The sequence below is a fragment of the Myotis yumanensis genome, unplaced genomic scaffold (genome assembly GCF_028538775.1).
Source record: "Myotis yumanensis isolate MYYU_CA2020_CCGP unplaced genomic scaffold, mMyoYum1.0.hap1 SCAF_8, whole genome shotgun sequence".
In the NCBI taxonomy this organism is placed as follows: domain Eukaryota; kingdom Metazoa; phylum Chordata; class Mammalia; order Chiroptera; family Vespertilionidae; genus Myotis; species Myotis yumanensis.
Window position 1 is genome coordinate 29,856,145 of NW_027223759.1, and position 22,527 is coordinate 29,878,671.

Here is a 22,527-nt window from a genome sequence, read left to right on the forward strand (position 1 = left end):
TATAAGTAAAATTTTCCACTGAAGAATATTTCATAATTACTTTAAAGTCAGTTATCCATGATTTCACATAAGAAAAATATCAGCCCAATAATGCCATTGAACTGGAAGGAAATCATTGTAATACAGGGCACAGATGTTGCCTTAGTGTCATTGAGAGCAGCAGGACAGGGCCTCCATTTCAGATTTCACTCCAAAGTAGAAAATCTCCTTACAAGAGACTTACAGGCTGGGTTTGGGGATTCTCAAGTATAAAAGGTGAGGCCACACTCTTCTGCTAGTGATCTTGAACCCAAATTGGGTGCCTGTAGATCCAGTGTCTGCGCTCTGAGGACAAGGAGGTGTCAAAATCAACTTATCCCGGTCTTACAGGAGCCACGGTGAAGTGTATAAGGGGAGAGGATGGAAATTGGTACACCCCCAGGGAATTTGAAGTTGAAGGAGGCTATGAAAAATCAAGTAACTGGAAGAACAGTGTATACTGCGGTGGGACAGCCCTAAAAAACCTGAAAGAGGTATTCCAGTGAGTTTCCTTGTTGTATTAGAAGGAAAGATCAGTATTTGCTCACCAAATATATGTTGAGTCATGGCTAGAGCCCTGAGGTCCCCTAACATTATCCTTTCCTGGAGGGAGGCACCCCACACTCATAAGTCAGTACAAGACAACACATTGATGTTGTCAAAGGGGCTCGGTTGGGGCAGAAGCCTGGAGGAGGGAAAGGTCATTCTGACTGAGGTGCTTGCAGACAACTTTAGCCACTGAAAGAAAGGAGACAGTTTATGCCAAACAAGTGGTCAGAAGGCACTCCAGAGAAAGAATGGTGTGAAAACCAGAACCATGACTAACATGGCTCCACAGGTTGAGGTAGATGGATTGTGTGTGATAAGGCATAATTCATCAATTGGGGGTTGCGGGGGATTGGATGATTTAATGCCAGGCTAAGGATTTTAAACTCATAGTATAGACAATGCAGAACCAGGGAAGTCTCCTGAGGTGTGAAATGACATATTTGAAACAGTATCTCAGATAGCATGGGGCCTGGAAATGACTTCACTGTCTTTCAGCCCAAGACACCTATAGTGAACCTACAATGCTCAGCTCCAATGTTACCCCTCTCTGAATATTCCCTGACTGACCTGCCTTGTCATCCCTTCTCTGGCCTCTCTGACCACACTATTAAGGCCCTTCTCACAGTTTTATACTTATCCTTTCATGCAAACCCATGCTCTCCTAGATCCCTCTAGGGTTTATACATCTTTGTGTGCCCAACATTGTGCAAAGTATCTGACACCCAATAGCTGTGGGACATGTGTGTGTAAGTTGAGCAGCCCTGGTGTGAGTGGCACTGGTGGGAATGGAAAGGAAGTGAAAGCTGTCAAAAAGATTGTCAAGCCCTAACCGGTTTGGCTCAGTGAATAGAGCGTTGGCCTGCAGACTCAAGGGTCCCAGGTTCGATTCTGGTCAAGGGAATGTATCTTGGTTGTGGGCACATCCCCAGTAGGGGGCGTGCAGGAGGCAGCTGATCAGTGTTTCTCTCTCATCGATGTTTCTAACTCTCTATCCCTCTCCCTTCCTCTCTGTAAAAAATCAATAAAATATATTTTTTAAAAAAGATTGTCAAGGAAATGAAAACTTAAGTAAATAAGAACACAAAAGAAAAGGAAAAAATTCTAAGAAGGATTTTCCAGCTACTATTAATGAATTCTAGAAGAACCACTGAGGAGAGGAAGATGATTTCTCATTTAGACATCTTGGTTTGAGCTGACAGTGGAACATCCAAGTAGAAATATTTGGGTGGAGGTTGCAATGCCAGATCCACAAAACATAAGCACGGGCTAACCATACACTTGGATCTTTTACTCTTTCAGTATCTACCTGAACTTCCAGGAAAAGTTGGCGTGAAGAAAAAGGTGATTATTGCTTTATACAAGTTCTTTTTCTTAATCTTTATTGTTGAAAGTATTACATCAATCTCCCTTTTCACCCCATTAACCTCTTCCAGCCTGCTCCCGTCCCCCCAGCCCCACCCACCCCCAGGCCCTCACCATCCAATTGTCTGTCTCCAAGGACAATTGTATATGCATCCAAGTCCATTGGCTGATCTCTTCCTACCCACCCTCCCCTGCCTTCCCTCTAAGGTTCAACAGTCTGTTCATGCTTCTATGTCTCAGGGGTGTATTTTTGTTCATCAGTTTATTTGATTCATTATATGCCACATATGAGTGAGATCATGTGATACTTATCTTTCTCTGACTGGCTTATTTCGCTTAGCGTAATATTCTCCAGGCCCATCCATGCCGTTGCAAATGGTAAGAGTTTTTTCTTTTTTATTGCCACATAGTATTCCATTGTGTAAATGTACCATTTTTTATTCACTCATCTGCTGATGGGCACTTAGGTTGTTTTACATGATAATTTCATATGTGAATTTTTTATTTATTGTTTAAAATATTACATATGTCTCCTTTTTCCCCGATTGACCATCCCACGACTCCCACCCCTGAGGGCAAGCCCCCACCGCCCCAGTGTCTATGTTCATTGGTTATGATAATACGCATGCATACAAGTCCTTTGGTTGATCTCTCAAACACCCCCCACCCGCCCGCTCTCCTGCCTTCTCTCTGAGGTTGGACAGTCTGTTCAGTGCTACATTGTCTCTGGATCAATTTTTCTTCATCAGTTTATGCTGATCATTATATCCCACATATGAGTGAGATCATGTGATACTTACCTTTCTCTGACTGGTTTATTTCGCTTAGCATAACACTCTCTAGTTCCATCCATGCTGTTGCAAATGGTAAAAGTTCCTTCTTTTTATGGTAGCGTAGTATTACATTGTGTAGATGTAGCACAGTTTTTTAATCCACTCATTTGCTGATGGCACTTAGGCTGTTTCCAAATCTTAGCTATTGTGAATTGTGCTGCTATGAACATGGGGATGCATGTATTCTTTCTGATGAGTGTTTCAGGTTTCTTAGGATATATTCCTAGAAGTGGGATCACTGGGTCAAATGGGAGTTCCATTTTTAATTTTTTGAGGAGACTCCATACTGTTTTCCATAATGGCTGCACAGTCTGCTTTCCCTCCAACAGTGTACTACGATTCCCTTTTCTCCACAACCTCTCCAATACTTGTCATTTGTTGATTTATTCATGATAGCTATTCTGACAGGTGTGAGGTGATATCTCATTATCATTTTGATTTGCATTTCTTGGATGATTAGTGACTTTGAGCATTATTCCATATGTCTCTTGGCTTTCTATATGTTCACTTTGGAGAAGTGTCTATTTAGGTCATTTGACATTTTTAATTGGATTGTTTGACATCCTTTTGTTAAGTTGTATGAGTTCTCTATATATTTCGGAGATTAACCCCTTATTGGATGTATCATTTGCAAATGTGTTCTCCCATGTAGTGGGCTCTCTTGTTATTTTGTTGATGGTTTCTTTTGCAGTACAGAAGCTTTTGGTTTTAATGTAGATCAATGGGAATAGAACAGAAATCAACCCAAGCCACTATGCTCAGTAATATTTGACAAGGGAGGCAAGAGCATATAATGGAGTAGAAACAGTTTCTTCAATAAATGGTGTTGGGAAAATTGGACAGGTACATGCAAAAATATGAAACTAGACCACCAACTTACACCATACACAAATATAAACTCAAAATGGATAAAAGACTTAAATGTAAGACATGAAACCATAAAAGTCTTAGAAGAAATGATAGGCACCAAAACTTCAGACATCTCTCGTAGCAATATGATTACCCATACATCTCCTAAGACAATGAAAACTAAGGAGAAAATATACACGTTCTTATTACATAACTAATTTTATATGGTGTAGCATCTTTTTTATGGTTTCTCAGTTTTGTAATTAACATTGTTGCCTCTTCTCCTAGCTCCTCCCTTCATTTTATTTAATTAATTAATTAATTAATTTTGTATGTGCCTTCAGATTTGTTCCATTGAATATTAGGTTTAATGCAAGGTCATCTTTGAATGGTAAACCATTTGAGATGAGGATAATAAAGAGTCATCAAAATAGATCTCATAGCTGAGTTTAGTTATAGATACAGATATTGTCAGGGTGTCCAAGTTGTAAAAGCAGACATAATTATGGAATACATAAAATATTTCTTAATAAGGTAACAGGCTCATCTTAAATTCAGACCAGATTTTTTTCATAAAGGTTACTATTTTCTAACTTTAGTAAAATCTGATGAAGTAAAACTTGATCACCATCATCCAGATGAACCAGGTTTAGTACTGAGTCTATCTTGGGACATATATGAAACTATACACTATTTCATGACATAGGCAACTAAAAGCATATTTCTTTTCCGCTTTTGTTTTACAGCATCTTCCATCCTTCCATAAAATAGACATACAGTATTCTCTCTCAGGCAAAAATTATTGGGAAATATTTCCTAAAGATGGTGCTGTTAGGAGGGAGCTTTTGTGAGATTGATGTGTCTTACATGAGGTGCTGACCTGGAAAATTCCTTACTTTGATGCCAACCCTTTGGCTCCACCTCAGGGCTCTGCAGACCTCCTGACTATCTATGAAAGTGATTTCTCCCTCTATGGAAGAAGACTATGGAGGAAACAAACAAAATACATAATGTGAGGTGTAACTTCAGGACAAAGTGATGGTTTTTTCAAAATTGAGTATGAATGAGAACTTAAGAAGAAGGGGGAGGTGAAAAATGCCATTCTCATATACTCCAGGTAGAAATGACCATGCAAGACTTTCAAAGAATGTACATTAGGTTACATATGGCTGTCTAGGCCTTTAGATTATCTGATATTCTAGAACTTTTGACCCACCAGTCCTTGGCACATTATACCCATTGGGTTTACTGAAGATAACTTATTCTTTTATTTATTCAGTGACTACTTTAAATAGTAGTGTCTCTATCATTCCCTATGTGTCTAGAGTTACTCAATCTGGAGTACCTAAAAGAGCTGGCAACTTCCAACCCACAGGTTCTATCCTTATTCATGGGTACAACACTTTGCAGCAACAAGGTTCAGTTGCCTCTATATTTTGTGTCTCCTTGATGAAGAATTGAAGTGACCCAAAGTGTCAGACCTCAGGACCCATTACTACCTCAATGGATCATCTGTGCCTCCCAGAACTTCTCTTGCAAATGGAGTCTTGGTTTCTCAAAACTTTAGTGTCACACTTGTCACCACATGACAGCTTCTTGTCTCTTGATGAAGGCCATTTATCCTTTCTGGTGACAGCTGCTGAATTGTCAAATTATCTGAAATACTCAGCCAAAACTATTATTGGTTTTATGCTAGTATTTGCTAAAAAGATAGCAAGTAATCTCTTTTCCTAAGTGAAACAATACTCATTTATTTACTCATTCACTATGCAATTATTTAATGCATTAAAAAATTCCCAATGTTCATTACAGAAGATTGAAATAATATCCCTGACCTCAAGAATTATTTCAACTTCATTGTTTACCATGGATAAATAATTAATGGGGAGCAGGGTATTCCAGGCTCTCCAGAGAGGCAGGCAATGACATTACCATTTCTCAGGTCATTTTTGAGTGGATCACCCTTGTCTCTGACCTCTCTGACCTGGCTGGAGATAAAAGCTGAGGCTGCCTAAAGGTAATGAAGTCAAGTCGTTCTATTGAATAATCAAGAGCAATGTAAGTGTTATACCCAGTAGTCAGTTTCCTGTGAAAAGTCAGCCAGGTGCCATCTTGGGATCTGGATGAAAGAGAAATGAAGATGAACTTCTGGAAGTTGACTTGGAGTAAGGAGGAGCTTGGATTCATTTTAACTTTTGATTAGTGCCCTAGAAGAGTTACTGGAGGTGGTGGAGTTCATGTCATACTACCCATGATCAAGACTCCATGGGAAGGAAAAGGCAATTGTTCTAACAAGAGTACCCTCACTCTTCTTAATAATCTTTCCTAAGAGAGATATTACAGGCCAATTCAGCATTGGCTTATAATATACTCATGCATTAATAATCACACGTGTGAAACTAAATCTCAACTCAGGTTCCACACTTTGCACACAGAATCACCTGAAGACCTTTGAAAAATAACATTGTCTGATCCCACTCTAGATAAAATTTTGATTTAATCATTCTGAGTTATGACTTGGACATTAGAATTGTTAAAATGTCTCCAGATGATTTTGATACACAACTTACTCATTCTATGACTTAAGGAGAAAACTAATGCCTGTGCCTTAAACCAGACCAATTGATTCAGCATCTATGATGTTGGAACCAGGAATTTAGTATTTTATGTACTCGCCTCTGAAAATTCAAATGTGCAGCCAGGCTAAGACACAACGAGCCAAAGGGAAAAGGCCCTAGACTTGATTACAGATAGGGATGCAAGATTCTTGTGCACTGGTTACATTTGTTATTTCCTTGCTCTTCTGGGAACATGGTTACCAATCTCTGGAGAATGATGATAGCAGTCTGTGAGTGCTTACAGTGAGGAGAAGGAAAATGGCCCCAGGCCTCCATGTTAGACCCAGTCTCAATCTCCACTATGGATGTGGTTCAGGATTTTCTGGAACACTGAATGGGAGCTGTTGGCCAGATGTTCCTTGAGCTTTGCACTTTCTCATATATGGCCATTTTTAAAGCAAAAGAAATGACCAGAATCCTGGTTCTCCCCAGATAAGAATTTTCACCCTAAAGCCAGAGTGACTTTTCATCTGTTATTACTTTCTGCATGAAGAGAAACAACATAGCGGTGTTGCACATTACTGTGCCCATTTACTTCAAGATGGACATTTGTGATCTTTGTGTGCTGCTAACAGAGATATAATACAGGCTTTGAGAAACAGAACACTTTTCTCTATGTATGAAGGTGGAACCATTCATTGGGGTCTTAGCATCCCTGTACACAGTGGACCCTACAGAGATGGAACTAACAAAAGAAGTGTAACCATTACTGTGAAAAGGAGTGGAGATAGTAGGATTTGGAATACAAGTGAGAGTATAGACCCAGGATTAATTCTCAAGTTTGTGGTCAAAGGCAAATGTTTTATGAAATGGAAGCACCAGGAAAGAACAGGTAGTGGATGTGGGACAGGATAATACATTGTTTAGCCTGGATGAGTTTGGGGTGTGCTTTAAGGGGCCAAAGAGAGATGCTGGGTGAGCATAGGGATGTGCTCAAATGCAGAAGACAGGCTGGACATTTGGAAGCTGGAGACATGGCAATGAAACTGAAGCTTTGAGAGTCATTTGATTATCTGGGGCATTCAAATGGCCAAATACATAAACTTCAGGGATTCCGTCTAAGTGTTAGAAGAGGAGAGGACAAAAAGGGAAACAGATAGAGCAGTGAGGCTGATTGACTAAACCCAGGAGAGTAATGGCACCAACCCCATGTGCTTGAAGAAAGGAGAAATGGTCCTGGCAGAGAAAAGCGGACACTGTCATCCCTACCTCTTCCTGCTCCTCAATGGACCACATTCCCTCCACCCAGCACTCATCAATGGGAGCCAGTCCCCAATTCAGTCTCATTTGTGTCACTGAGATGGTCACAAGAGGGTAGGAATTTCCCCAATAGACAATGGGATACACAGGATGTTTCTATCTATAGAGCAACCCAGAATCTTTTGGGTTCTCTCAGAAGGCAGAACCAGGAAAGCAACCAGGAGCAAATATAGTTCCTGATAGTTCCTGATTCATATGTAAATGCTGATTCTCATTTAAAAGAAAGAATAAAGGGGTTTTCTGTTTTAATCACCTTCTTTTCACCCCATTGATGAGGGAGGGCTGTCTACCACACAATTTGGGGGACAGCAAGTAATGACATCTGTCACTGGACAGATGGATTGACAGATGTGTATTAGTCACATATACTCCTAAACCAAGGAAGGAGGGCAGTGCCAGCCATGCAGGCCTCACCAAGGTTGCCCTCAGGAACAGAGGGAGCAACCAGGGGCTGTGGAGGGTGGGTTATCCCCTGGTTTCCCTGGGAGGTTATGACATGCTCATTTAAATAATTCCATGGCTGACAGGGAACTGAAACCTGTTATTCCAGGCTGAGCAGGATTACAAGCAGCCCCTTGACAAGGAGCATTGTTTAGCTGTGGGACCTTATCCAGGAGAGCAGAGTGGAAAGAGGTACTCGCAGATAGGCTGTTCAACGCCTTCTCAACTTTACCAAATGTCACAGCAGCACATAATATTGAACTTTAATATTAATCCTTACACTGCATTTTCTTGATTAGGATAGGGCTCAGGCACAGGCTAGCTATTTCCATGAATATATATGTTTGTATATAACACAATGTATCTTCATATCTGCTCTATAAATTTGGTTGGGTTCAATGAGTAGATGTTATGCCACAGGATTTGGATGGAAATACTGTCAAATTTTATCATCTTCAAATGAAATTAAACATGGTTAAAGGCCACATATTGAGACTGGTGAGAAATCCAGTATCAGTTGTTTAAGGGAGTCCCTCCCTATTCTGTTTATAAAACAACACAATTGCCACTTTCTCTGCCCATTCAGTGATAGAGGCTCCACACCTTACATGCCATGCTGAGTCATGGGGCATCTCCCCAGGCTTCTAGTGCCAAAGAGCTCTATCCTCCCTGGCACGACCTGGTCATCTGTGCCTGTGGTCTTTTCAATTCAAAGACAATGTCATACATTCAGGGGCCCTTCAGGTATAGAATCCACAGTCCAGGAACCCATACCAAGCCCTTCAACTTATGGGAAGCCTTTAGCCAAGAAAACAGGAATACTGTCTTAGCAGTTTATTCAATCTTATCAATTTCTGAATAAACCACCTTTCCCTGTGTCATTTTAGTCATTTTGGTATAGACAAATGAATTTTGTTCCAGGACCTTGTTTTATCTGCAAGGTAATACAATGGTTCACAATTCTATAAAATTCACCCTCTCTTTTGTAGCTGGTCTTTCTGTGTTAGAGACTCTGGTTTTGCAGGAAAACCTTTTCTGGTCACATAGGCCACTCCTCCTGAACTTCACCACAGACCAAGAGTTCTTTTTCTGAAACTCCACTCCATGCAGTTGGTTCACAGCTCAGGGAGAAGCACATGACTGTCCATTTAGGTTCCTACAAAGGCAATGAGTTCCAGATTCCCACAGAGCTGGTCTTCAAAGTCTCACTGGGGATCCAGAAATTGTTTTATCTTCTAGCTGGGAAACGCAGTGAAATGCAAGATCTGTGAGGATGAAGGAAAGCTCTTCAACTGCAGTCGTTGTGCCAGCTTCTTTCATGAGGACTGTCACATCCCACCTGTGGATCCTACGAGGTTTGTGAGATGCACACCCCTCTCCTTCTATGGGCCTTCTTCCTGCCATGCACACTCCCAATGCAAAGTCTCTCCTTGTGAACTGATGGGCAAAGAGCAGGGTCAGAGGTACAGGGTCCAGTAATATGATGCCGGGATCTGTTTAAAGATACTGTCAACAGGAGGGTAATGTTCCCCTCTGTCCCCAGGGAGGTTGAGACAAGTGGCTGGATCCTTTCCTACATACCACTACTGTCCTTTTCAGAACTTTCCCACCTCAGACTCCTGTTCACAGGAGAGCAAATGGTAGTTGTTTGTGTTCTGTGCTTATTCAGAAAAGGCAGGAAACAAGGACACTTTTCCTCATTTTCCATGTTCTCAACAGGCTAATAGAGGCACAAGGCCCCCAGGGCTTAAAGCCCATTTCTGACACTCAGGTTTGGTGGGCAGGGCTCCTTGTGCTCTCACCAGCTCAGAAAGGTAAGGGAGAGCCCATCACTCACCCAGACACCATCTTCCACCCAATAAACTGCTGCCTCTACTCTAGAGAGCTGGTTTTCACATGAGACTACTGGAGAATCTGGGAGGTGACGCCTCATTCCCTGGTTGTGCCTATCAGCCATTCCTGAAAGGAGGTCAGTGGCAGCCATGGGAACAGAGGTGTTTCTGGGGCTTGCCTTGCTTACTTCCACCTGCATCACAGGATTCGTGAGTGGAGATGTACCTCCTGCACAATAAAAGTATCTTCAAGAAGTCAGCAGTGTTACAGTGAATCTGAAGTCCTGAAGAGACAGATGGGGCCAGAAGAGAAGTTGGTGAGTTGAATTTGACCCAAGACATCTCCTTTCTGCTCACATGAGAAGTCAAACAGGAATGAGTGAGGGCAAGGGTTGCAAAGGGTTATGGCATGGCATCTAAGCTGCTCTTCTGACCATGCCTCAACCCTCAACCACACTGAAAATTCACCAGAACCTGGTGGCAGAAAGAACAAGAAGAAAAATAACTTAGCTATTATATGTTAGTGTCAATTCCTGTTCGGGGAAACTTCCAGAAGACTACTGTGGTCATGCATCTGTGTGGGCATGCATATGGGCTCATTCTCTCCAAGCTGCTTTTCATTCACAATCTCCCTCTTTTGCAGAAATGTGAATGCCTACTCCTAAAGGTCTATTACCATTTAGAGAGCAAAATTTTTCCGAATATTCCACATGAACATTATGTGAGTAACAACAACAAACCATGATTAAAAGCCTCCGTAATATTACCTCATCTTGACAGGGTCACTGTGGGATCTGTGATATGAAGCCCATGGGAGGGAGAGCATGTGAGCTGTCTTTCCACTGGATTTTATGGAATCCACAAAAGACAGACATTCACCTGTGTCAGTAATGCTCCTATTTATATATTTTTCATCAGGTTCAAAAGGCTTCTCAATGCCTAGAGACACTTAAGAGCTTGGATGAAATCAAGAAGAGTTTAATTGAGGGACATTACCCCCAAGTGGAGGAGTTTGTGCTTGAAATGAACAACATCTTTCAGGATCATAAGGTAAGTGGCTCTCCCTGCTTCCATTTCATTTTCTACTCATTGAGTCACTCTACCTGTATTTCCTGGTACTGGGAGATTTTAGAGTTTCCCTCATCCTATGACAAGCCTATACAAGCAAGGATTCAGGAAGTGACTGGGTTTTTAAATTAAGGATTTAAGCTCAGAGAGAGCAACAGTGAATAAGGAGCTGTCTCTGCAACCAGACTCCAGGCCCCTGAGAGCTCATTCTTCTCCTCATAGGTGACAGGTGGCCATTGAGAACAGTGGTGTACTCTCTGTTCCAAACCTAAGGAGAAAATTGCTTCCTAAAATCATGTTATCCTTCTTACCTCTCCCCAAATATACTCAATAAGACCTCTGAGAGGCCCCAAACTGCAGATAGATTTTTTTGCATGTAAATGAACCATATACAGTAAGATATCACCAGAGGGAAATAGAATTGACAATGTGAGAGGAAGACCTCTGATTGTACATCTGGAACATTTGATTGTTACCTTAGATTACTTTTCTAACTCTCACTGAAACAAACAACCCAAAACCAATGACTGAGAGTACTCTGTATAGTAATTATTTCCCATTTCTGTCTAGACAACAAGAGTTAATCATGCTGTTAGAAAACAAAAGTTACTCTTAACTGCTTGAGATTTTTGTATTGTTTTGTTTTGTTTTGTTTTTGTTGGTTTGTTTGTGCTTGTTTTTAAATATATTTTTATTGATTTCAAAGAGAAAGGGAGAGGGAGAAAGAGAGATAGAAACATCAATGATGAGAGAGCATTATTGATCAGCTGCCTCCTTCACGCCCCACACTGGGGATCGAGCCCACAACCTGGGCATGTGCCCTGACCAGAAATAAGCCATGACCTCATGGTTCGTAGGTGGATGCTAAACCACAGAGCCACACCGCCTGGGCTTAGCTGCTTGAGTTTTTAAACTTAATCTGTTTAATGTAACTTACATGTTTAAAACAAGAGTTCCGATCATTTTCCAATGCACATTGTCTTATGACACTGATATTGTCATTATTTTTGTCTGTGTGTTTTTTCCTCAGCACTATGACTCAGACCTAACAGAAGAGGAATTTAAGAAGAATTTCAAAGATGTCTTTGCTATTCAGTAAACAAATCAGAACAGTTCACTAGAGTAGTGGATGCTGTTGATACCCTGGAAATTTCTCGCTTTCAGGCAGATTTCTCATCCCTGCTGTTATGTGTATTGACTGCTTATGCCATCTCTCCCCAGTGTATTTCTTTGGGCCAAATGGAGGCATATTCACCTGAAAGTTAAATCTCTTTGTCCTGGGGGCTGGTTCCCAGCACCAAAGTTGAACCAACCATGTGGAGTGATTCATGTTCCTGTGCTCCTCAAGGAATCAGCCTAGAGCTGGTCTCCAGCTACGACCACATCTTTGCTTAGCATTTCCCAGCACAGTGTCCTGCTTCCCTTATCCCTCCTCCTCCTCCCGAGAAAATTCTCACAATAAACGACTGGCTAAAGAGACTTTGTCTCAGGCTTTGCTTTTAGGGAACCCAACTTCACATTATGGTCTAGCAAGCCAGACCTAAGCATGGAGTTCTGAGCTGGATCACTGTCTAGCCAGCTGGCAACAGGTGGAATACTGTTAGTCCCTGAGGTACTAAAACAGTGCAGTTGCAAAACACATTCACCTGTATGAATGAGATATAGGGGAAGAGGCAATTGTCTAACATTTACAAAGAAATAGTAACTGTAAGAACTGTGTGATTAGATGGCTATTTCTTTTTTAAAAACTATTTTACATATGCTTTTATTAATTTCAGCAGGAGGGGAGGAGAGGAGAGAGAGAAACATCAATGATGAGAGAGAATCATAGATTGGCTGCCTCCTGCAAACCCCCTACTGGGGATTGAGCCTGTAACCCGAGCATATACCCTGAATATGAATTGAACCATGGCTCAACCAGAGCCATACCAGCCTGGCTAGGTGGCTATTTCTAAGCTCATTTAAAGTGTTTAAAAGAGTATATGACAAGCTTATATATTAACTACCACCTGCATCTGGAAGATACACAATAGAAGGCCTGGTGCAGGCCCTGATTTTAAGAATGACGGACTTCTGCCCACCCTGAGTGTCTCAGTTGGTTGAGCATCCTCCTGTGCAGAGAAAAGTTTGCCTCATGGCACATACCTGGGTTATGTGTTCGGTCCTGGGTCAGGATGAGTATGAAAGGCAACTGAGAGATGTTTCTCTCTATGTCTCTCTCTCCCTCTTCCTCTGTCTAAGCATGTGCTTGGGTGAGGATTATATATTAAAAAAAAAAAAAAGCTGAAACCGGTTTGGCTCAGTGGATAGAGCGTCAGCCTGCGGACTGAAAGGTCCCAGGTTCGATTCCGGTCAAGGGCATATACCTGGGTTGCGGGCACATCCCCAGTAGGAGATGTGCAGGAGGCAGCTAATCAGTGTTTCTCTCTCATCGATGTTTCTGGCTCTCTATCTCTCTCTCTTCCTCTCTGTAAAAAATCAATAAAATATATTTAAAAAAAAAAAAAAAAAAAGAGGAGAGAACCAAGATGGTGGCATAAGGTATAAACTTGTGCATGCTGCCCCCCACAACAACATCGAAACTATAACTATAAGACAAAAAAAGCTATCATCCATAACCACGGGAAAGCTGGCCGAGTGGAAATTCTACAACTAGAAGGAAAGAAAGAAGCACATTGAGACCAGGTAGGAGGTGCAGAGGCACCAAGAACAGAGGTACAAAGGCGCGCGCGAGGCAGGCTGCACCTGGATGCGCCTTTTTTTCAATTGGAAGGAGATACAAGCTCTCAAATGCACTGAGCTAGTTTAAGGCGAGATTCTGGGGTCCCAGACTCATACAGGGAGAAACTGGACTATCTTGCAGCGGTTTGGAAAGTGAGGGTGGCTTTCTCACAGAGCTGCTTGCAGGGATCATTGTTGCTGTGGGGGCGCTGGACTGCAGAGATGTGGAGTCGCGGAGACACGGAGACGCTGAGTTGCAGAGATGTGAGGAGTCCTGGAGACACTGACGACAGCCATTGCTGTTTGCTCCGCCCTGGTGATTCTCTGAGACCCCGCCCCACTCAAATTACATCCCCTCCCAAGCTGTGCTCAGCGGCGCAAAGGAATCACTTGCGCTTTTGCAGCCTAATCTAACTTCAGCTGTGTCAGAGAGCTCCAAAAACTTCCAAATCCCAAACAAAGAGGAGAAACCTGCTGATATCACTGTAGCTCCTGCTGGGTGGACTCATACATTGGCTGACTTGGAGATCCAGGAGCCAGGGTACCCCTGTTCAGATACCAGATTTCAGCTCCTCACATCCATAAGGGACATACTCAAGAGGCAGACAGAATCAGTGAGCACCAAAGCCCCACTGAAGCAAGTCCTGCCTCATAAGGGTGTCTCTAGCACAGCAGTTCTTCTTATAGACACAGTGGGTCCTCACAGTCAGCCAAAAATGCAAAGACAAAGAAACATGTCACAAATGAAAGAAATGGAGGAAAGCAAACTAATGGAGGACATAGAGTTCAGAACCACAGTTATAAGATTACTCAAGAATCTTCTACAAACTTCCAAGGAACTTAGTGAGACCTTCAAGGATCATAATGAGAATGCCAAAAAAAATGGCAAAGGACCAGTCAGAAATTAAACATACACTGACTGAAATAAAGAATAATATACAGAGATCCAACAGCAGACGAGAGGATCCCAAGAATCAAGTCAAAGATTTAAAATATGAAGAAGCAAAAAACACCCATCCAGAAAAGTAAAATGAAAATAGGATCCAAAAATATCAAGATAGTGTAAGGAGCCTCTGGGACAACTTCAAACGTACCAACATCCAAATTATCGGGGTGCCAGAAGAAGAGAGAGAGCAAGATACTGAAAGCCTATTAGAAGAAATCATGACAGAAAACTTCCCCTACCTGATGAAAGAAATAGACTTACAAGTCCAGGAAGTGAAGAGAACTCCAAATAAGAGGAATCCAAAGAGGGCTACACCAAGACACATCATAATTAAAATGCCAAAGGCTAAAGACAAAGAGAGAATCTTAAAAGCAGCAAGAGAAAAACAGTTAGTTACCTACAAGGGAGCACCCATACGACTGTCAGCTGATTTCTTAACAGAAACCATGCAGGCCAGGAGGGAGTGGCAAGAAATATTCAAAGTGATGAATAGCAAAAATCTACAACCATGATTACTCTACCTAGCAAAGCTATCATGTAGAATTGAAAGTCAGATAAAGAGCTTCACAGACAAGAAAAAGCTAAAGGAGTTCATCACCACCAAACCAGGATTATATAAAATGCTGAAGGATATTCTTTAAGAAGAAGAAGAAGAAAAAGGGAAAGATAAAAATTATGAACAACAAAGGAACAACAAATACATATCTATCAACAAGTGAATCTAAAAATTAAGTCAATAAAAAAATCTGATGAACAGAATAAATTGGTAAATATAATAGAAGCAGGGGCATAGATAGGGAGTGGACTGAAATTCTCAGGGGGAAGGGGGTGTGCGGGGTTCAGGAAGAGATTGTACAAAAATCTTACACTTATGAATGAGGACAGTGGCAGGGCGTAAGGGCATGGGGTGGGGTGGGAACCAGGTGGAGTGGAGCTATGCGGGGGGGGGGGGGGGGGGAGGAGGGAGAAGACCAACATCTGTAATAATATGAACAATAAAGATTTATTAATTAAAAAAAAAAGAATGATAGAACTTCAGAGAAGACTGAATTCTAAGCTCAGCTTGGCCTCTTGTGCCCAATCCCTGATAAAGAAAACATCAAGCCCTGAAACTCAGAATGGGGTTTTCTAAGTAGATGCACCTGAGAACTCTGAACTCTAGATCCTTCTGAACCCACTGTCCTGCAAGAGAGAACCCTGTCCCTGTTGCTAGACAGACCACTGCCCTAACCACCACTCCCCCCCCCCCCCCACATTTTGCCTGAACTAAGATTATACAGAGTTTTCTCAGCAAGACCAAACTAGGAATATACTAGATGAGCCTGCTGGCTGAAGAGATAGTTTACTCCAACAGAGCTGCAGGTCTGGCCAACGTGTACTAACTGTCACAGCAAGATGAGTAATTTGTGTAATGGGAAGCAATATGTCATCCAAAGAGACTATCAATAGATGATCAGATGGCTGAAATAGGCATCTGCCATCCCTATTTTATATTCTAACATAGTTTTTCCAGGATTCACTCCCACACACAACCACTGAGCCCTGCTGGCCAGCCAGTCCTGGTCCTTTAGAAAGCTAATCCAGAGAACCCAGCTAGCCATGGTGACAAGCCTATGGTTCAGGTGACCCATGGAACATCTATAACTCTATCTAGCAGAGCCCCGCCAATGGCCCTATCCAATTGATTAATACAGCCTATGCCCTCATCCATTCAGGCAGCCTAGCTCCACCCAATGAGAAATCCTGGAGGTGACTCTGCTCAACGTGGAACAGTCTCTATCCCTATCCAATGCAGTATGCCACTGGAGGCCCCTCTCAATCAGAAAATTTAGCCAATAACCATGTCCAACATCAGAGAAAAGCCAGAAAGTTAACTTATTGTGAAGCCCACCCTGTAGCACAGCCAAATTCAGGGAACAACCAATGGCATCATCAGATCTCAGATCACAATTGAAGGCCCAGTATGAGTGTGAAGCCCTTATAGTAGCCCCAACTGAGCATTAAGTGCAGCCAGAGAAACCATCAGACTAGGGAACACCGCTTGAAACTCTACCCAACCAGGAGCTATTGCAGAGCCCAGCCTGTAATGCTGACAAATTACAGAGTGCAGCATTTGGCACCAACATACCACAAAACACAGGCTGAAACTTCCCTCAACAAGAGGTGATTGTAGAGCTCAGAAAGTGGACCCATCAAGCCCCAGAGTACAGCCAGCAGTTGTGCCTGATCAGGGAGCCCAACCTGCAAGTTCACCAAACGACAGAGCTCAGCCATCATCCAACCACCAACCACAGAGCACAGGCACTGGCCTTCCCAACTGAGACCCTGATGACATGCCCATCTTCCCATAGATGCTATCAGCTCTCCTGTACTGTATTCCAACCTGAGCTGACTAATGAAGGCATTTTTCTGGTGAAGTGAACCTGTAAAGTTTATGAGAGGAGATTGCTTATTTATGTGCACTGATACCAAACAAAGGGAATCAAGGATCATGGATATTCGGGTAAACATTGCACTACTACAAAAAAGAAAATAAACTAATAAATTCTAATAACTACCGTTAAAGAAATGGAGGGGGGGATATATAAGATGTCTGACAAAGAATTTAGAAAAATCCTCTTAAAGAAGTTCAGTGAACTATAAGAATCCATAGACAGACAACTTAAAAAAAATGAACCAAATGAGAAGTTTAACCAAAAAGAGAAACTATAAAAACAAACCAATCCAACCAGAAATTCCCAGTCAGGGCACATGCCTGGATTGGGGGCTCATTCCCTAGTGGGGAGAGGGTGTGCAGTAGGCAGCCAATAAATGATTCTCTCTCATCATTGATGTTTCTATCTCTATCTCCCTCTCCCTTCCTCTCTGAAATCAATAAAAATAAATTTTTTTAAAGTCTTAAAAAATAAAATAAATAGGTAAAAAGGACTTTTTAAGTGGCCTGGAACAAATTTATTGAAATCAATAAGAATAGCTATTCTGGAATCTTTAATTTAGGCAGAAGTCCTTTGTGCATCCTTCTCTGAGTGTATCCCTCTGAGTCCGTCTGTGCAGGGACAGTTTAACTGATCCTTCTCCCCTGGTGGCGCCTCCTTATGACATCCCACTCCTGTTTCATAACCACTGAGTCTTCACGAAGCTTCAGGGGCCACCTCCACTGCTTCTGTTCCGTTCAGCAACTCTGAGATCCCATCCATGGATCCTCCACTCAACAGAAGCACCCACTTACAAGCCAAAAGAAGCAAAGGCCGCTGCCCAATGGGCACCTTCTGTGTGCTGAGTGGAGATCATTAGAATGAGCTAAGTGTACGACTTTTCTGGCTATATATGCATCGCTTGTCTATGCTAAGGTTCAGGACATTCACCAACCGGTGGTCCGAAGACCACTGGTGGTCCGTGAGGTCCAAAAGGGTCACCATGATTAGTAATGGATGAAGGGGGAACTTGCAGAAATATTAAGAGTGGGGCTTCACTGTTCATTCAATGGCCTCTTTCACTGGTACATCCCAGCTTCTTGTGGTGCCCAGCCCAGCTAACACTCTGGGTCTCGCTGGGAGACCCCAGGTCGAGGTAACTCCCAAGAAACATCCCTCCCCCTTCCTAGGGGCAGGACTGAAACTTACAGCCTTGCTTTTTTCTTATGAGGCAAGTCTGATGTGGAAATGCCTGGTCCCAGTGATGGCAGCAAGATTCCACCAAGATTCCCGGGATTAAACGTGGTGAACCCCATAAAAGGTCAGCCTGATTTTTCAGTCTCACACTTGGGCATCTGATTCGATAAGAGTTGGGTGAGGCTAAGACACTAAGGTTCCGATCCTCCAGGAGGCAGAGAACCCTAATGGTGGAGGAAGGTGAAGACAATCCCCCAGGGAAACAGGGGTTGGGGCATGGCAGATATGATACCCCACAACTTCCTTAAAATCTCACATTTTCTCTTAATCAGTCACTCTATGTCATTCATTTTTTAACTTGTTTAATAATTTTAATTGCTTTACATAGCTCACCACCTAGTAAAATCAACATGCCTGGCAGGGATGTCAGAATGATTCTCTTGAGTGCACCCTAGGAATGCCAGTCTCAAGCCAAGGAGGAGCAGGTTTGAGCAGTTTTGTCTCCAGGAAGGTGAAAATGGCAAGGTCACTATGGGGCTTCAGGACAGAATGAACCTCTCTGGGAAACAGAGGGGTTCTGAGGGCGTGGGAGGGGCCACAGTTTAGGACCCTTCTCCATTTTAAACCCATACTTCTCTGTCCATGTCATAAGCTGGTTTTTGTGCTCATGAACTGCCAAATATCAAAATTATCTCAGAATCAAATCCATAAGTCATTTCACCTTTATTTAGATAGAAATAATGGTGCTTCTGTTGCTAATTTATAGGGTTTAGATATACACAATCTTGAGAGAACAGGGATAACATGTCCCCCCTTTATCCATTACTAATCATGGTGACCCTTTCGGACCTCGTGTACCACCAGTGGTCTAACCATCTTGAGAGATAAGGGATTGTTAGTTTGGGTTTCTCTAAACAGGCAATCAGATGCAGTTCTAAAGAGGCTGTAGGTTTCATTCCTGCCCTCATGGAGGGGGGGGTGGATGTTTCTTGGGAGTTACCTTGACCTGGGTCTCCCAGCTGGTCCCGGAGTGTTAGCTGGGCTGGGCACCACAAGAAGCTTGGATGTACCAGTGAAGGAGGCCATTGAATGAACAGTGAAGCCCCACTCAATATTTCTGCAAGTCCCCCCTTCATCCATTACTAATACCATGCTCGACGAATAGGGGGAAGTGCAGATGTGGCTGGAGTCAAGTCTGGGAGGAAAGGGCTACCCAGCTGATGGTAATGGGGACTCTTAGATGATAAAATGAGAAATGTGATGGCAGTAACAGGGTCCTTCCTTTGTTTGTGTCCACACCGTGTGTCTGAGGCTGGGTGGTCATGAGAGAGAGGCATTCTGTGGTTTCAGGGAGTTTCAGGGTGTGTGGTGCTAACCAGCAGTAACCAGGGTACTGTAATGGGGTGACCCACAGAGACAACCACCAGGGACTCAGATCAAGATTTAGGAGCCTTTATTAAGCCGGCCAGCAACTACAGTTACAGCACTCTGCCAAAGCAAAGGCTGAACTGCAGTGTCAACTACAGGAGTTACAGCATTTGTATTTGCAAAAACCACAAAGTTAGTTAAAAGCCTTGTTTACACAATTTGTTCCCGACATAGTACAGTATCAGCACAGTGACCACTTTCCTATCTATGTGCTCTAGGAACAGAGTACAGCGTGCTGAAACCTGGCCGAAGCGCCAGCACATTCCTATCTATGTGTTTTAGGAACAGAGAGCATAGCATGCCCTGCCTGGCCGAAGCGCCAGATATGCAGCCCAGCACAGGTACCACGAAAATCTATCCTTGTTCCATTCTGGATACAGGTCACTAACTTCCCCTGAGGTGGAGCCAAGGGCTCCAAATAAAGGGCTGTAGTGATGGTGGCGCCTGTGGGGTGGGACAGGCTATGGGGCCCTGATCCAGCCTCCTTCCTCTTTGGCATGCAGAGTGGTGTTTCTCATGCATAGACCTAGACCTTCCGAATGTGGCCCAGATAGGATTACTGTGCTCCCCTATAGTCTCCTACTCTTCTGCATGCCTTAACTTAACCTCATTCCTTAACCTCTTCTTCCTCTGCCCAGATATCTCTTCAAGACCCCTTTTCCAAGGATTTGGTGCCTTCTCTATAAGAGATAATCACATTTCCCCTCCAACAACCCATCTGGATTATTACCAGCTTTGTAGGAAGACTCAGGAGTTCACAGCTGTACCCACACTGAACCCAGTCACAAAGGTTCTACTAAGTTCTACCACACCCCAGTCCCTAAAAACTGAAATATTGTCATTGAGTGCCATCAAGTCTACACAACCATGCAATTGCCAGGGGTATGACTGCCCACCTCTTTACCCATCTAGGGCATAAATGGACAAAAACTCAAGGAGCAAGACATACACTCAGGTGCTTGACTCCTTTCAAGGTGTTTGTTTCCCCTCCCCCCCTACCCCCGCCTAAAAAAATGCATGCCTTTCCACCTGAATTCCAAACCAACTGACAGGCAAAAACATGAGACAGATGGGGAGCAAAATACCAGTTTTCTTTCTCATAAAAGCTGGGGACGTGGTTTGGATGTGTGTCAAAAAATTATTCCTCAATCTGAACCCCAGAACTGGGCTTATCCACAAGGCCCAAGGCTGCTCCAATCAACCACACACATTCCCCACACCCCAGGTCGCTATCCCTGTGCACTGGAGCTCAGAGGAGCACAGAGCCTTTGCCCTCCAGCAGGATGAGTCCAGGGAGACCCACCAAGGAGCAGACTCACCTTCACAGAACTCCCAGCCTCAGAGACTCCCTAGGAAGAAAGGAGGGCAGGGGGGCCAGGAGTCCTGCTGACTGATGGGCCACATCCCAGAAGGGGACATCGGTGTGGGGCCTGAGTGCTCCCACTTGGGTCCCAGGTGCCCCTCCTCTCCATTTCTGCATCCGCAGAGGTGCCAGGTCTTCATCCTCTGCACCAGAGGCTGCTGATACTGTTGCCTCCGCTTCCTCCTGCCCCTGAATTCTCAGGTCTGAGACTCTGCCTCCTCTCATAGACAAACCCTGTCCCCACAGGATCTCCCAGGCTAGAGACTCAGCCCATTACTGTGGTCTGAATGGAAGCTGCTCCTGGTGAAGCTAAGGAAGCATGTCCCCTGGGTGTTTTCTCTGTCCCCTGTCCCTTTTCAGTCGCTGCCTCACCTGCTCTCCAGGTTTCCAGGCCCATAGCTAGACTATTTTCCTGTTTTTGGAGTCATTGCTCAAACAAGAAGACTCCTGGGGTCTGGCCCTGCCCCTCCCCTTGGGTCCTCCTCCCCTTGCCTCCTGGTCCTGACTGTCTCTTCTTGTCCTCCATTCCTGCTGTCACATGTCCTGATGGCTGAGAACTACTGCGGGGCTGCAGAAGGAGGGAGATATGTCTGAAAACACTCAGAAAGTTAGTTTCACTTTTTCCCATTTGGGAGGAGCTCTCCCTGGGTGATTGTACACACTTCCTGCTCAGGACTGGGCAGCCACACTAGATGCAGGCTGGGGACACAGGAGGGGCCCAGAAAGGGCCCAGGGCAAGATGATGGCCAGTGGGGGCACTGAACTCAGCACCAGGTCAGTCTCTGTCTCCCTTCCTTTAACTTTCTCTCGGGCTGTGCTGCTGCTTTAGTGTGTGTCATTAGACACTCGTGTAAACCTTGACCTCATTCTGCTTTACAAGAACACTTGTGTGCAATGTAATGAAATGCAGGAATACAAGTGAGGGAATCAGATCTTTAAACTGCAGAGGGACAGCTGCTGGTGTGAGTACAGATGCCACAACCAACAGGACTCTTGTCTTACAGCTACTTCTCAGCTGGCAGCCCATCTGGACTCAGCTGTCATTTCTGATGCTTTGAGACAGGGATTTGTTATTTTTTCATGATGTCTGAATGCTTTCATTTTCCTCAGTTCCCCTTTGCCTTAACTTAGGCTGTTCTAAAGTAGGTACTTTAGAAAACACAAAATTCCATGGTCTCCTACCTGAACTAGGGAGTGGCCAGCCTGTTCTTATTCTCATCTCTGGCTAAGGGTCTGGGTTCTTCCCCCAGGGATCTTAATCTAAGGGAGTAAAAGGAAGAGGAAAGACAAGATGGAAAGAATAATGTAGGTTGAGTATTTTCATCTGTACTTTGAATTTCTGCTTAGTACTGGGTTATATCTCTGACAAGGCAATGGCTAGAAATTCAGTTCTTTTCTCTAGTAATGGGTCAGAAATAACATCCTATATAATAAAGCAGTGGTATGCAAATTGACCATCATGCCCTCACACATGATGGTCACTCCCATGTGGTCACAAGATGGCTGCCACAAGATGGCCTGCAGGGGAGGCCAGCAGGGGAGAGAGGGCAGTTGGGGGGGACCAGGCCTGCATGGGAGGGCAGTTAGGGACAATTGGACTGTCAGGGGAGCAGTTAGGCTTCGACTTT

At 43.6% G+C, this 22,527-nt stretch overlaps 2 protein-coding genes across 3 annotated transcripts in view; both read left to right on the forward strand.

The window, feature by feature from the left end:
* LOC139015093 (nuclear body protein SP140-like protein) overlaps window positions 1–15,281 on the forward strand; it is a 69,430-nt gene extending 54,149 nt beyond the window's left edge. Inside the window, exons 9-15 of the mRNA XM_070422366.1 lie at window positions 370–512; window positions 1,867–1,908; window positions 9,170–9,285; window positions 9,968–10,079; window positions 10,406–10,483; window positions 10,681–10,812; window positions 11,861–15,281. Coding sequence (XP_070278467.1) covers window positions 370–512; window positions 1,867–1,908; window positions 9,170–9,285; window positions 9,968–10,079; window positions 10,406–10,483; window positions 10,681–10,812; window positions 11,861–11,929 — 692 coding nt within the window. The 3' untranslated portion in view covers window positions 11,930–15,281. The remainder of the gene's footprint in view (window positions 1–369; window positions 513–1,866; window positions 1,909–9,169; window positions 9,286–9,967; window positions 10,080–10,405; window positions 10,484–10,680; window positions 10,813–11,860) is intronic.
* Window positions 15,282–21,583: 6,302 nt separating this feature from the next.
* LOC139015091 (nuclear body protein SP140-like protein) overlaps window positions 21,584–22,527 on the forward strand; it is a 59,225-nt gene continuing 58,281 nt past the window's right edge. For both annotated transcript variants that reach the window (XM_070422362.1, XM_070422363.1), the window contains exon 1: window positions 21,584–21,673. In XM_070422362.1, coding sequence (XP_070278463.1) covers window positions 21,639–21,673 — 35 coding nt within the window. In that variant the 5' untranslated portion in view covers window positions 21,584–21,638. The remainder of the gene's footprint in view (window positions 21,674–22,527) is intronic.